Source organism: Tachysurus vachellii, chromosome 1, assembly GCF_030014155.1.
Source record: "Tachysurus vachellii isolate PV-2020 chromosome 1, HZAU_Pvac_v1, whole genome shotgun sequence".
NCBI classification, from domain to species: Eukaryota; Metazoa; Chordata; class Actinopteri; order Siluriformes; family Bagridae; genus Tachysurus; species Tachysurus vachellii.
In genome coordinates, this window is record NC_083460.1 from 22,217,361 (window position 1) to 22,234,314 (window position 16,954).

A 16,954-nucleotide genomic window follows, 5' to 3' on the forward strand; every position below is an offset into this window, starting at 1 on the left:
TCTAGATGTCTCAGGATCCTCACATTTTTTGGCCTCTTCTCACTGAAAGTCCAAAACCTTCATGAAGCGGAATACAACGAATGTCTCCAAGTGCTGTGGCATTACAGTTTCCTTCACTGGAACCAAGGGTCCGAACCCTGTTCCTGACAATGTCCCTCTGCACAAAGCAGCTCCATAAAGACCTGGTGTAAAGGTTAAGGTTGGAGATAATAAAAGAACTCAAGTATCCTGCACTGAGCTCTGACTGACTCAACCCCACTATACACCTTTGGGATGAATTGGAAAAGGAGTCTTTTCAACATCCCAACACCAGTTTCTGATCTCACTAACACTGTTGTAACTGAATGAACACTGATCCCCACAGCATTTTTCCCCGTCTTTAAACGTCAACAAGCCTCAGAGCCAATGCGTTATTCTGCTGTTGTAGCCGTAAGGTTTGACTTGTTTTTCTGCTCGCTGTGGCTGTAAAGAGTCAGGGTTTCCCGCAGCACTTTGCAGTTCGGGCGGCCCGCCTAAGCTGGGAAACCCTACTGCCTTAACTAGGTCGTCCAAAAAAAAAAAAAAATTCCGCTGCACAAAAGGCCGTCAAGTGCATCTCGGAGAATAGCGCGGACGCGCTTCACACCACAAGCGGGCACGCACGACACATGGCCTAAATGAGAGAAAGACGTGGTCTGTCACTGTCTAGAGGATAACTAGCCAGTTGATAAAACGCATGCCCATGAGAACTGTAAGTGGACTTATGTTTTGGGTTTAGCCTGTTATTGTATTAGTCTATAGTTCTTGCAAATTTAAAGTAAGTTAGCTGGTGATTTTGTTGTTTGAGTTCTTCACCTGCTAGCTAGGTTGCACGTGCCTGTTTTTAATAATTGTTAAACGTAGTACAGAGTCTGTGGTCTATCTCACAAAGAAGCTTTCCCTACAGCAGGGGTGTCAAACTCAAATTCACAGTGGGCCAAAATATAAAACTGAGATAAAGTCACGGGCCAGACTGAATTGAAAAATTAACTGCAACTGATATGTTCAACCTTTTTCATATGGAAACAAACTTTAGTTTTGCTTGAACATAGGTTTTAGAACAACCAGAGCTTGATATTACAAACACATAAGAAATTAAATTTGAAAAATAAAAGACTGGTCTGTCCTTTATATTCATGAACAGATAATCTGCCTCCCACCTGTCTTGAAAGCTCCTATTGTCCATCTTTTGTTTGGCCATTTTTGTGGAGGGTGGAGTTAACTTGCCCGATGTGACTGTGGCATGGTTGTTAACGACTGTCAACAGAGAATGAGGGGCACTTGCTGTTCATGACTACGCGTCAATACAGTGGCAAGGCATTCTGGGATTTGTAGTATTAGTGGAGCATACGACTAGCCAGCTGTAATGCACATTTGATATGATCTTGCGGGCCAAATATAATTACACTATACAATATAATTTGGCCCGCGGGCCAGAGTTTGACACCCCTGCTCTACGGCATTCACTAAATTCCAGAGGTTTCGTTACCACTACGGGAAGTGGGCGTGTTTCTGGAGGTCTTGGAAAAACGCCCTCTTCACAAACAAAAAAAAAAAAAAAAAAAAAAAAAAAAAAAAAAAAAAAAAGCATACCTACGATCAAGGGCGTCGATTTGGGTAGGGACGGTAGGGACATGTCCCTACCAATATCCAGGGAACACTCAATTGTCCCTAGCAATAATTCGACCAAGCCTATCTATATCTATATTTATATATATCTATATATCTATATATCTATAGATATATATATATCTATATCTATATATATCTATATCTATATATATATATACGCATCTATAGATATATATATCTATCTATATATATCTATCTATATCTATCTATATCTATCTATATATAGAGATATATATATATCTATATATAGATATATATATATATATATATATATATATATATAGATAGATATATATATATAGATATAGAGAGATATATATATATATATATATATATATAGATATATATATATGCACACACAACCACTGATGTCAGTTTGTGTTTTGTGCTTTTTTAATTATTTCATTTAACATTTATCCAGGAATCATTAAATAAGGTGAAAAATATTTTACAACGGCGTTCTGTAAAAATAGCGCAACTTGTGGAACACAAACGGTTAACAGATCTACCCCCTGCAATGAATCCCGCCTCTGTAACTCACCTCGTAACTCGCACAAGGATTGGCCTTTGCCCTTTTTTGAGTCCTGCTCTCTAACCCACGTCGCTGTTTGATTGGCTGTCTTTCTCGCTAATGTGTTGAGGTAGGAGGCTGCAGCTAGATTCCGTTGTATGAAGCAATATGCAACATGATTTATGCAGGCTACAGGTATGTGAGTAAGAAGGTATTCTTATAACAGTTTTATGCACAAAATACGGGGAATGTTGTCCCCCCAATGTCAAATAAATTATGTTCCCACCAATGTCAAAATCAAACTTACGCCATTACCTACGATGGATAATGAAGGACAAAACAGTCATACAGGTAGATTTTATATATCTATTATGCTTTATTATCTTACAGTTAAGCTATCTTCGAAAACAAATAAAACAACTAAAAACTACGGTTAAGGTTAGATTATCAACTAGGCCACGCCTGCCCGATGACGCAACATCTGTTACGCTGTTCTGAAATCCCTGGAAAATTGAAGTGCATCCCATTTCCCTACATCATAAAAAACCTGCCATTTTTAACAGGACGTGTAGACATTTTAGATCCATCATTTACACATGATCTAATACATAATAGGGTGTTCCTATTAAAGTGTCCAATGGAGTTTATATATTTTTTTTATAACAGCATTAGAAAGATCTCTATCTGCTCAGAAAAGTTTAAATAATAAATGAAGCAAAATAAGTACAAATTCCTAAAGGAGTAGCAGAGACTGGCAGTGGCAGAGGAGTGCAGATTGGACTGGAGCTTTCTATCCTTTGCTCATAACACCTTGGTCAGGGTCCTCCTGCTTTCAGTCAGTAGCCAGGAGTTGAACGTTTTCAGAGAGAGAGAGAAAGAGAGAGAGAGAGAGAGAGAGAGAGAGAGAGAGAGAGAGAGAGAGAGAGAGAGAGAAAGAGAGAGAGAGAGAGAGAGAGAGAGAAAGAGAGAGAAAGAAAACATACTCTCACAAATGTCCAGTCATGATATGAAGAGCAAAGAGATCATGGATTTGAAAAAAAAAAAGAAAAAAAAAAAAAAAAAGGGTAGGTATTTTGTGCTTGTGCATTCCGATGCTACCTAAAAACTGCCAACTGACTAATTTCACGGTTCCCACTTTCAGTTTGAGGATTAAAAATCTCTACAGAGATGTTTTAGTTCATCTGAGCATGTTTTCATCTTCTATGGCTTGAGATCAAACATCTCTGACAGAGCGCATGTCCATCTGTCCCGACTGATTCCCGCTTCTCAAATTCGAATGAATTTCGTCTCGAATCGATGCGCGGAGAAAAATAAAATAAATAAATAAAAACAAACCCACAAAAGACTACACCGCTAACGTATTTTATACTGGCAGAATCTCTTCTTTTATCATGAGAAGGAAGAAGACTACTGAAAACCAGTCACGATGCAACTAGAGCTCCTTCCCACACAGACGCTAAAGAAACGCTGGGGTATTTTAACGACCTAACAGCTATGCTAGTGAAATTAGGTCACATATATGGGGTATTTTATCATCTGTTTATGACCTCCGTGAAGTTGGCACCCCATAAAAAGAAATAATCACCAAAACTATGCCATTCGTTTGTGCTACGTTTGTGCTGATTTGTGCCGCAAAAACGAACATTTGTGCTGGTTTGGTGTTTGAGATATTAAACATTATTTTTTTGACCGTGTGACGTCACTTTCCACCCCACATCGCCCAAATCGCTCAAAACCAGCTTAGTTCGTCTGTGCCATTAAAACAAACACTATCTGTTTTCCTTCCTGAGATATAACCAAAATATTTTCGGGAACTGTGATGTCACTCTCCACCCCAGTTCGTCTAAATCACACAAAACTGGTGTCATTCCATTGTGCTCGATTTGTGCCGGTTTGTGCCGTTGAAATGAACGTTCTGTAAACCCTGTGCACTGTAGATAAGGTACAGCGTTTTTGGAGATATGAGGATTCCGCCTGACAGCAACGATATGTACTTCACGTCAAAGCTAAAGAATAATAATTCAGGCCAGATTTTGTCCGTAACTTTGATTTAAAGTTTCCTTAAAGTTTTCTTGGGAGTATTTATTCTTCTGTATATTTACATCATTAGTTTGGTTGCTATGTTGGGAAATAAAAATATATATACACAGTATATATAAAATATATAATATTTATATATAAAAAAATAAAAATTATATATACACACACACACACACACACACACACACACATATATATAAACTTAAAATAAATATTAAAAATCTGGGAAATAATTGTAAAGATCACTGAACCACTGATAATTATCTGGTCTTTAAAAAAAATTTTTTTGACAAATCTTTGCCCTCCTTTAGATTGACTCCTCTCCAAACTGAACTAATAATATTTACCTAATATTAAATCATTTCTATTCTGAAGTTAGAGACCCAGAAGAAATAAATTAGAAGGTATACAAATGGTGTGTAAATTTGTACTGAAGATACATCTATATTCAAATATTTAATATTCCATATTCACAAACTCGGACTGACTTTCACTTCTTTCAGTGCTCAGATTCAACTCGATTCAGACTGCAGCATGTACTACAGAAATAAATACATGGGAAGGAAAAGGCAAGCGAGTCTGCAGCATGTCGTATCGTTTTGTATCTCAAATAGCTCAATGCAAAGGCAATCCTGGATTAGAATCAGTCAAAGCAAGAGGAAGTTGATGAAAAAAGTCTATTATACACACCAGACAGTAAGGATGAAGAAATAAAACCATCACAAAGCAAGAAATGTTGAACAAGTTTAGTTCCACACTAGTTCCTCAGACCCATATGCAAATTAAGTGCAAAAGCCACACCCACATTTAATATTCATTTTAACGTCAGCTAATCATACAGTACGCACAGGAAATAGAGAGGAAAATGAACTTATGTGCAGAAGAATCATATTTACTGAACTGCAGAATGTATTTTTCAGTGTACATCACCTACTGAAATAGAGAGAGATAGAGAGGATAGTTGTAACCCCTTAGTTTTCCAGATCACTAGCTTTGCAGTTCCTATCAACATACTTTCCATCTATTTAAAAAAAAAAAAAAAAAAAAAAAAAAAAAGTACTTCACTCTTCCAATAAATACTTTTTCTGAGAATGGTTCATCAAATGCCTGAAACCAGCTGTTAAAAAGTTTTTAAAAAAGACCCTCCAGTCTTCTACATCTTAAAAACAAATGCTCTAAATATTCTGCTGCCATTCCACCAAACCTACACTGCCCGCCCACTGCTGTATTCAGGTGCCGTGTGTGTCTGTAGCTTTTGCCCTGTGAATAATCCTCCACTGCAGATCAGCTGTTTGCTTTTCTACAGGAGGTTTATACAGGGTCCTGTCTGACACAAGGAAGTCTGCCTCCAACGATGGGCACCTAGAAGCTTGAAGCAGGATTAAAACCCACAATTTAACATTTTGCTCCCACATGTAAACAGGAGAAACTCTGGGAGTAAATTCCTTGTAACCACTTGATATGCTGAGAATTTCTTCTAGAAGCTTTGATGCAAGGTTGTGACTATTTGAGGCCTGTCAGCTCTTTAAAGTCCAACGCCGATCGAAGAGGTGACGCAGGTTTTACGATGCCATTTCTCTGCAGACATGCATCACAATAAAAACAGCTCCCCATGTGTGTAGCACTGACTGATCAAAGAGTGTGTGTAAGCTGAGACAGACAAACCTCCCCGATATCATTAAGAGGAGACGTCTAGCAAAGCCAGCCTGAGTCAAAGCCAAATCTTTACTGACCATCAACCCCTGAATTGTTTCTATTCTGAAGGCACTAATCCAGCACCTCTCTCTCGCACTCTCTCTCTCTGTGTCTCTCTCGCACGCGCTCTCCCTGTCTCACACACACACTCTCTCTCCCTAACACACACACCCCTCCCTCGGGCTCTCTCACACACACACACACACACACACACACGCTCTCTCTCACACACAATCACTCTCTCTCTCGGTCTCTCTCACACACACACACACACACACACACACACACACACACACACACACACTCTCTCGGTCTCTCACACACACACGCTCTCTCTCAGTCTCACACACACACACACACACACACACACACACACACGCTCTCTCTCAGTCTCACACACACACACACACACACACACACACTCAGTCTCTCTCACACACACACACACACACACACACACACACACACACGCACTCTCTCTCTCTCGGTCTCTCACACTCACTCTCGCACTTTTTATAAAAAGTAAATTCGTCCCCCTCACTTTTTAGTGGAGAGTTGTGTTCACCACATGTTGAGGTTTTAATGGAACAATGTATATAAATGCAGAGTGATTTAAAATTCAAAGAGACAAGGAAGTTTAAGATAGTCTATACATGACGTTCACGGCAATCAGTCACTCACTTGTCACGTCATAGTCACGCGCCCCCAGTACTGTACTGTAGCTCGCTCGAGTCGCACCCGCGGTCCATGTACCTTAATATACAACAAGGCTGACGGGGAGAGGGAGTGAGCGAGGGTGACGGGGAGTGAGCACGCGCGCGCGTGCATGCGCGCGTGTGTGTGTGTGTGTGTGTGAGATCGAGGGGGAGAGGGAGTATGCGCACGCGAGAGGGCACGGGAGTGAGCGCGCACGCGTGTGAGAGAGAGAGACCGAGGGGGAGAGGGAGTGTGCGCGCGAGAGAGGGCGTGGGAGAGAGGGGGAGTGTGAGACACAGAGGGAGAAAGTGTGTGTGTGTGTGTGTGTGTGTGTGTGTGTGTGTGTGTGTGTGAGACCGAGGGAGAGAGTGCGTGTGTGTGTGAGAGAGACCGAGAGACAGAGGGAGAGAGTGTGTATGTGTGAGACTGAGAGACAGAGGGAGAGAGTGTGTATGACACACACACACACGCATGTGCTCACTCCCTCTCCCCGTCACCCTCGCTCATACACCAGTCACACACCAGTCAAAGGATTGGGAATTATTCTTCAGATTACTGCTACACTAAATGAATTATTGCTAATTCATTAACCTGAGGTCGTGTGACAGACATACAGGACATAGAAAATCTTATAAGACTATGATTAAAGTTTATTTTCGTCACATAATCAATCACAGGAACAATTTCCATGATCATGTTTTAAGATTATTCTCATCATTATTCGTCATGTACTAGATTGGAGGTGTTTTTTGCATGACTGTTTTCCAGCCAGAAACAGCGAGACATTTCAGGCAAACCCACAAGACCTGCCAAGACCAGCCTCCACTTCACTAACCTGTTAACTTCTTATAAAGACATGAGAACGCAGACCTTAAGATCGTCACACTATACTGAGAGCAATTCCCAAAAAAAAACCAAAAACATACGAACCGATTTCTCTTCACTACAGCCAAATGCATATTTGTGTGCGCCATGGCAAAAGCAGTCGGCTGAAGGGATCATTTTGTTGTGACCCACACACACGCACACGCACACGCACGCACGCACCTTCTCAGTGTTGTGCTCATACACAGACAACACACTTATTCTAGCTTTTGTTAGCATCAATTCAATTTATAACAGTTACAAAGGAGGACATAAGTGAATTTTTATTTTAAGTGAAATTATAATAATCTTCACATTACTCAAGATTTAAAAACACACCCGAGATTGTAGATAATAGTAATTGATCATGAACTGGAGCTGACTTTATTTAACAATTTATTTATTTTTGATCTATAAAAAAAAAAAAAAAAAAAAAAAAAAAAAAAAAAAAAAAACAATTTTAGTCTGAAAACCTGATCAGAAAAACCACCTCAAAATGTTACACCAGGTATTCAAATCGCCACAAAAAAAAATCCTGATTTAAAAAAAGCTTTCAGTCTGAACAGGTCTCATTACCTGTTCATTAAAAATATGAGTAACATTTATAGAAAAATACAGAATCGCACCATTAAAGGTGGGGTCTCCGTTGTTTGAGAAATGCTTCAGAAAACTGTGTTGGGCCGCCAAACAAAACTAACATATAGCCAATGAGCAGAAAGGGGCATGACTTGTCAATATGGGCGCAGAGAGCGTTCAGTGTGCATGTGTAACATTAGCAGAAAGCGGTTTTAACATTGACATGGAGGATAAAAACAAAGAGAGGAAGCGAAAAAAGGCTTACAATAAAGCAAGAAGTAGGACCCGTGTTAATATCAGCTTTCCAGCGCTGGAGAGAACTGACCGTCTTCCGCGTGAAACGGAGCTAAACCTTTCATGGTACACACAGTACTACAAAAACACATTTGTATTACCATAGTATTACTCATTGAGTTTATTTATTGATAAAAATATACCCTCGGTCAGCTGCCCAAACATGTTCCGCCATAATACTTGTCTGGGTTATACTTGCGTTATACTTGTCTGGTGTATGTGTGGGGCGGAGCCATCAATACAGAGGTGGAACCCATTTGGGTTAGGGGCGTGTTTGTTTTGGTGATTTCAAATGTCAACATTGGCTTTCAAACAACAGAAACCCTACTTTTAACTGAATTCAATTAATTAAGAACTTTTTTGCCTCTTACAGTAGCTTGACTTTATTTTGAACAATTTCTGATTTGAATAGAATAGAAACATCTATTCTAGGCAGAAACAACTGAATCCATCATTAACTTTTTTGAGAACATTTTGCTCTCAGTCCTGATTTCTATTTTCTCTTCTTTTTGTACCTTTTATTAACAGCTTACCTTTAGCAGGTGGATGTACAGTACAGTGTCCCTTTATAATCTTACTGTAGGAGATAATTAATGTGGTCATTATGGTCTTGTTATGAACCATAAATCACTTTAAAATGTACTCTACCCACTCAAATTCCCATGGATAAGACACAGGCTAACGCTAAACGCTAAAGATGTCCAGGACAGGATGCAGGTTGGAGAAGTGATTTCCCTAACAGCTCATTAGTGAGTGTGAAAACATGAGGAGCTTCAGACAAACAGCCAGAACACCATACATGACTGCAGGGTTTCTGGATGGTTCCACACCATTCCGGTTTCCCCACAGTCCAAAATTTATCCATACAAATCCATGCTACAAATCATGCGCTCCAGCTGTTGGAGCTCACCAAGCGCCGCCCACCAGGATATATCTAAATAATTCAGAGAATTATTGAGAAGCAGATTGTTTATTTGGCACAAATATGGTGAAGACTTGGTAAAAATCCTGAGTAGAAAAAGTATATTAATTTTAAAAAAAAAAAAAAAAAAAAAAAAAAAAAAAGTATATTCAGTAGTTATCTACAAAATAGGCAAACAAAAAAAAAAATAAAATAAAAAAAATAAAAAAATAAAAACAGTATGACATTCTTCGTGTGATATGGTGAGATAAGAAGAAGAAAAATGAAGGACCCATCACTGTAACAGAGGATGATGAAGAAAAGGAAGAAGAAAAATACCAAGAAGAGGAGGAGGCTGAAGAAGAGGAAGAAGATAGACAAAGAGGAAGGAGGATGTGAATGATGAAGCAGAAAAAGAAGATAAAGATAAAGAGGAGAAAGGACAACGAAGAAAAAGAGAGAGGATGAAGATGAAGTGTATGCGGACAACAAAGACCAAGAAAAATCCTTACATTCCAAAAGAGAACAGGATGCAAAGATACTTTAAAGAGTACTGTGCAAAAACGAAGTGAACAGGAAATCTGCTTAAATAAGAAAAATGTTATAAAATATGACAATATACAACGCCATCACCGCACCTCCATTATACACACCTCCACTATCAGTCACAAATATAAACCAGTTAAATCCAATCAAAGGTTTAAAGAAGAAAAGCAGCAGCGCAAGTCTGTTTGAAACGTCCATTTTCCCCCAAAAAAATATTGGAACAGGTGTTTATTGTTTAAACCATCAGTCTAACAGGAAGCACATAGGTAACAAAGTGTTCGAAATGTCTGCTCTTGGATTGAGGCGCAAGTTTTACCTCTAAAGATCTTGTGTTTGTTGTTAAAAATGATAAAAACACTAAGATCAGCAAGATGTCAATGGAAGAAAAATACAGCCTTCTTGAAATGAGAAAACAGAAGTTGATGGCCAACAATGTGATATTTGAAGAATATCCTAAAAACAACAGGCAGTGACCTCACCAATGGGCTCCAAAGAGCAGAGTGATGGCATCACAATCCACTACTCAAAGAAAACTTTGTGAGCAGAAATATAGAGACCATACCACAAGATGCAATACTCTCGCTCAGCAGTAAGAATAAGATTAAATAAATAAATAAAGTAAAGAGATCCACAAAAGTTCTGGAACCAAAATGAACCTCTACCAAAGTGAAGAAAAAGTAAGGATCTGCTCATGATCCAGAACAAACCAGTTCATCTGTGAAACGTGGTGGTGGTAGTGTCATGGCTTAGACACCTCCCACCTTCTACTGCATGGTAGCTTCCAGAACAGTCTTAATAGTCTTCAATCAATCAATCTTTATTGAGAAATGTGTCCAATCTAATCAAGAGGAACTTCATCATGCATCAAGACAAAAATCCAAACATGCACTCAACAATGGGGAGAAAGCTAAACGTTTCAGACTGGACATGTCAATCAACAGACCCAAACCCAACTGAGCAGCATTTCACTTCTTGAAGAGGAGACTGGATGGAGAAACCTCCAAAACACACAGAGAGAAGCTTTACAGAAAATGTTGAAGAAAAAGCATTTACAGTTTAATTTAAACATACAGCACTATGAAGATCTGTTCTTTGCAAATCCTATCTTGGTATGAGACTGAGGCCTGAGCACATGGTAAGTTTAGTGATGCTTGATGCAGCCAAATCATTACTTACTAAGACAATGTGTTCCAATACTTTTGCTCACAAAAATTATAGGGTGCTCAGTCACCAAAAGGTGCCTGGTTTTCATACGTCTAAATAGAATTATCAGGAAATGAAAGCTGAAAATCTGATCCATCGTCTCATTTATCTTTTGTAGAATTGCTCACTCAATAAAAGGATTAAAACTAAACGAAGTTCTGCTTTTTATTTACGTTTTAAACCGTTTCCTGCACATTAACGCAGAATCGTAATTATAATCAGAATTATAATTCACAAACTAGCATGCAGGTAAAACATGTACAGATCGGTCCTGATGAACGATCCTGCCTTTGGACAGAGCATCAGTATGTTAATATCCTGAATATACAGTTTATTCTTTATTCCAAGTCAATTACTATTCCATTTCCATTTAAAGCAGTTAGTCTCATTAAAAACTCATCTTGCTTGGAACATTTTAATATTCAGGGTAAGTATAACCCAAATATTCATACCAGGTTTCCTTCAACTGAAGTCTGATGAACTATAATTGTTAACTAGACTGAAATCCATTGTTTGTGTAATCTTACCATCACAAGACAAGTCACAGCACTACATTTATAGTAAAAGTCGTGACAAAAACGCTACAGTTCTATGTTGTTTGTATAGAGATATTTCACCACCAACAAGCCAACAAGATTCAGGTATTTTTGCTGTTTTTTGTTGGGACCCTAATGGAAAAAACAAAAACAAAAAAAAAAACCCCGAGCAATGTTTCATTGGCTCCAGAGTGGCACAACAGAAAAGCATTTAACCCAATCATCAGGAAATTGCAGTCCCTGCGATGTCACAGCTATCCGTGGCCGAGTGCCAAGGGAGTCAAATTATCTGTGCGCTCTGGATGGGAGGGGCTTACTCACTCTCTCTTCTGTCAATCACACTGACACCAGCCAATCATAGCATCAGAAAGCTCACCTATGACAAAAATGTGCACGATATGGAAACCAGCACCTATTTATTCATCAATGCGACGATGGAACACCAGAAAAACCTACAATTAAAATATACAGAGAGCACCACTCTGGTCATGTGATCACGTTCTTTTGGAATGATCTGCACTCATTCCAGTACACATTACAGAAAACTTTATACAGCACTATTCATTAAAAGCTAATGAGTTAGTAGCACGATAGCATGCACTTAGAATTACGGTTAGATTCAGTTCTGTCAAAGGACATGTGGACTTTTTCCATCAATACGAGTGAGTTTTTCAAAAAAAAATTAAAAAAAAAGAAATCTGTAACTCATTACATTATTATTTGGTGACCAATGAAAGGATTTTGGAGGTGAGTGCAGACAAGTGAAAACTTGCTGAAATGGAGAAACAAGAGACGCGACGTGTGAAAGTGACCACCATCACTGCCAAGTACGGCTTTCTGTTTGGATTCAATACAATATGTTGTTTACTCATGCAAGAATGGTCATAACAGCATGCAGAAGAACAAAATTCATACCTTATAAAGTTCTAAGATTAACTAGTTTTCTCCAACTAGACTAAGTCAAAATGGCTTGACCAATGGCTCATTTACTAAAAAACAGGCCACAAAAGAATCACACCGGACTTTATTTAGAAGCTAAGAAGCGAAGCTAATCTGCCTTGTGCCCCACCCTGCACACCGAAATACTCTTCCACGTACACAATTCCATCAAACGCGGTGGCCTGAATCCAGTCCCCAAGAGCAAAAAAGCCATCACACTGCTCATATTTTATTTATGGCTCCAGCTGTAGAGCTCTGACAGCAGTCAACCTTTCAGGAATCAAAGGAGAAAACAAGTCCTGAAGTTTTCAATTAGCCACAAAAGACGTTTCTGTGGAATTTCTCCACTGTATCTCATCACAAAGGAGAATAAAAAAAAGCACTAAAGGAAAGATATTTAACACTGTCGCGAGGTTCCTGCTAAAAGAAAGCCACACTAATGTGTAGGGTTGATTCTTGGTAAACATCAATAGACTTGTGGACCTACATTATGGGAGGATCAATAAATCGATAACTTTTAACTCAATAAATCAAGCACTTTTAACAATTCACATTGTCTCAAAGCAGCTTTTTCCAGGAGTATAGGAAATAAGTGTAAACTAAAAAGTTTAAGCTATTGATAAAGTTTTTCCTCAATGTTGGTGAGGAAAAACTCCCTGAGATGATTTGAGGAAAAAACCCTGAGAGGAACCAGACTCAGAAGTGAACCTCATCCTCATTTTGGTGACCCTGGACAATGTCCTTTCTACAACAGTCTGTAGTCGAGTGGAATTAAGCAACCGAGAGCTCCTGAGGATCTAACACATCAGCGCAAGTTCACCACAGACCAAAGACTAATTCCTTCCTGCCGAACGCTTCAAAAACTCGCTGACAAAGAACCAACCAAAAAGCTTACAGGTAGGTAAAAACTAACTGTCGCATTTTATTAGAAATCCAGCTTAAGCTTTTTTCCCCCCTCCAAGTCCATAAAAAGCAAATAGTTCCCTACTTTACAGTACTGTAATACACAAGAAGAAACAAGAGACGCTTCTAATTAAGGATTAAACTCATCCGATCTGTCCATCAAAGCAAACTTCCCTGCGGTGAAAGGAACCAATCAATGCAAGGCAATTTCCATGTTTACAAGGTAACTAAATCTCAGTTCAATAAAATGCAAATCAATGAAACCAGAGGAGTCTGGTCTCTTATTATCCAGGAGTTAAACATCTCAGCGAAACCTGCAGCCGTGACACAATTAAACACATTAAGGGTGTCATAATCTGCAAGAAGCAATTAGTGAACAACAAAGCAGCAGCAAACAATGAGCAGAAATACTGCTGATGTTAAATGCTTAAAGTCAGAGAAGCCAGAGTTACACTGATACAATTCATTGGGAACAGAACTTTGTTTTTGTTTTTTTAAAGACATGCTTATTGTTTATTGAGCATCAATTGTTAGCATTAGCGTGTAGTCAGCTTTTTTTTAGCTTAATCACTTATTACAAGGTCTGGAACACTTGCTAAGTAAAAAAAAAAAAAAAAAAAAAAAAAAAAAGTAACTTGTTCTCAGCTTTAAAGAAGTTTGATCTAAAATAAAAGTTAAATGAGCATCTGCTTGTGGTGAAAAGCAGGAAAGATGAAGTCCAAACCTGCACCAAAGTCAAACTGCAGGTTATTAAGCTACTTCTACTGTAGGACACAAACCTTGCTATGAGATGAAACATGTTGTATTTCCATTGAGGTTAAAGCTGTCAACGCGACGTTTTCTGACTGACGTTTGAATTGTCTGGATGCTTTCATCAAATCATCCTCAGCATAACACATGGCCGTCAATCAAGTTTACTCATTAGAACATTAGGCAACATCCAGGCAGTGCTTTAACAATATTTCTATAATTACAGAGTTTAGTGTTCTAACATTTCCTAAACCTGTGTCTTTTAAGCGTCTGAGAAATACCAGGTTATGTAGTCTAGACATCTTCTAGCACTGACCAATCCTATATGTTGCCTTAAAAATAAATAAATAAATAAATAAAAAAGAAACCTGATGATTTATTCAATACATAAACAGATTCTGCTGCAGATTTACAGAAACAGCTGCTGTATAACAATTAAAACTGATAAGATAATCAGATCTTTTCACCTGACAGATGGTGTGATCATTTCACACCAGCGACGATGTTTGTTTCCCTACAGAAAAAAACTTCAGCGGTACCGTTACTGAGACTCCAGCGCACACACCAGCGCTTCTATAAAATAAACTCAGCTTCAGAGCATACATCTGCTGTACAGATAATCCGCAGCCATTTTAAGACTTAATATATTCAGCAGTATTCGTTTTGCTTTAGTAAAAAAATCTCTTGAAGGTGTTCACAGACTGGATAGGTAAAATTCAATTTTTAAAATTTAGAATTAAAATAGATATATAGACTTAAGGTTGTTATATTCAATTCTATTATGAAATACGTAGCAAACAACCATGTATGGTGTTATGCAGATGTAGCTGAAGAAGTATTGCATATGATATTAATATGTATCTGCATAAGACACACACGTAAGCTTATAAACACACGTACATAATACATATCCACCATGTTTTTGCATAATGTTGCCTGTGCACCACAGGTCCAATCTGAGGCATGTGGTTATACAGTATAACGTTAAGTTAAATATTCCCAAGCATATTAATAGTTCTGCATAAACTGCAGTCCTAAATGTGGCCTACAAACCTGCGACTTTTCACTAGCCGCTCTGGCTCACATCTACTCTAAAGGTTCAACGAGAGTTCTCAGCACTTCTCCTATGATTATCTGAAGATCTGAGCAGATATGGAAGAGAAATGACTCATTGTTGGCTTCTATTCACCGTTTCCACTCTGTTTCTTTCGCTCAAGAACTGCTCCACTATTCGTTACTGAAACTTTCAGCAAATGCAGAGCTGAACTTATCACTAAAGATGGAAATAAAGTGTTTGTTTTTTTACCTTGAAATTGAAATGCTTTGCTGCTGTTGTGAAGACCTGCAGTTTGGCTTATTCCATGTGTAGCATTGGCCAAATCCAGCTCTCTGATCAGGTCAACCTGAAAATCAGCATCTAATCCAAACACTAGAGAGAGAGAGGGAGAGAGAGAGAGAGAGAGAGAGAGAGAGAGAGAGAGAGAGAGAGAGACAGAGTGAGAGACAGAGTGAGAGACAGACAGACAGATAGAGAGAGAGACAGAGTGTGAGAGAAAGAGAGAGAATTTTAAATTATACGTGTGAAAGTTTTGAAATTGTACACAACATAAACTTTTACATTAATTCACGGCTCAATACCCACATTAATATAATGTGTTCTTTTATACATTTGGTCTGTTCATTACTGTAAACATACATGTTTACATTTATTAATTTATTAATTAAAATGAAAGAAAAAAATCTCCAATTTATAAACGTATAAACTGACTGACAGCTGAACACTGATTAACCTAGTGGGAAAATCCTAAATTCACTACTAATTAGAAGCTGTTTTGTTTAGGTACAGCTGATGATGATGATGATGATGATGATGATGATGATGATGATGATGATCAGGCTGCTTGGAGACGGAAAAAGCAGCCGCCCAAACGCGCTCTACTCAACTCCTTCACCTTAAACGCTATATGTCAGTGATCTACATATCCTACCTGCTGTAATCGCGACCAATGCGGGTAAGAGAACTGCTAAAACAGCCATTTTTATGAGATGTGCTCCTCCTGCAGAAACGTCAGACATCCAACACCGGACTTCACACCGCTCCGAGCCGCAGCCGCGAGACTCTGAAGCGCGAGCAGCCGAGCTCGCGGGAGTTTTATCACCCAAACGGCTTGTCAGGGCACACTGGATTGTGATTGGCTAAAAAACCGTAGGCAAAAACCAATAGAAATAGAGACCCGGGCGGGGTTTATGGTCAGCGCACGACGCTGACCAATGTGGCGCTTTCCCCCTTAATTACTAATTTGCATAAAGTTGGAATGAAAATGGTTTAATGCTGATCGACGGTCATTTAGTAGAATTACAGCCTGGCCTCTTTTTAATAAAGAATACGGCGGGATTTAAAACGAATCTTAAAGGAGATTGGTAATGACCTTATAAAATCTATTTTATTCATCATTCAGTTTGGAATATATATATATATATATATATATATATATATATATATATATATATATATATATATATATATATGTATATATATATACATATATATACATATATATATACACACATATATGAATTAGAATTATCTAACCAGCCAATCAAGTAGCTGCAAAAAATCATGCAGATCCTTTTACATTTCCAGCATTTAACCGAGCGTTAAGGGCCTTGCTCAGGGGCCCAGCCGGGTGGACATGGGAATCAAACTCACAACCTTTCAATTGAGAGTCCAGCACCTTAACCTCTAGGCTACCACATCCAGGTCAATAGCTTGATGTCAGACATCAGAATAGGGGGAAAAAATAACGTGATCTCATAGACCTTAGTATGGCAAGGTTGAAGGTGCCAGAA

General features: G+C 38.6%; 1 protein-coding gene across 4 annotated transcripts in view; it reads right to left on the reverse strand.

Annotated features, from left to right (window-relative positions):
• LOC132850712 (protein kinase C-binding protein NELL1-like) overlaps window positions 1-16,219 on the reverse strand; it is a 154,851-nt gene extending 138,632 nt beyond the window's left edge. For all 4 annotated transcript variants that reach the window (XM_060877391.1, XM_060877385.1, XM_060877396.1 and 1 more), the window contains exons 1-2: window positions 16,093-16,219; window positions 15,411-15,533 (exon numbers count right to left, since the gene is read on the reverse strand). In XM_060877391.1, the coding sequence (XP_060733374.1) occupies window positions 15,411-15,533; window positions 16,093-16,180 (211 nt within the window). In that variant the 5' untranslated portion in view covers window positions 16,181-16,219. The remainder of the gene's footprint in view (window positions 1-15,410; window positions 15,534-16,092) is intronic.
• Window positions 16,220-16,954: the final 735 nt, after the last annotated feature.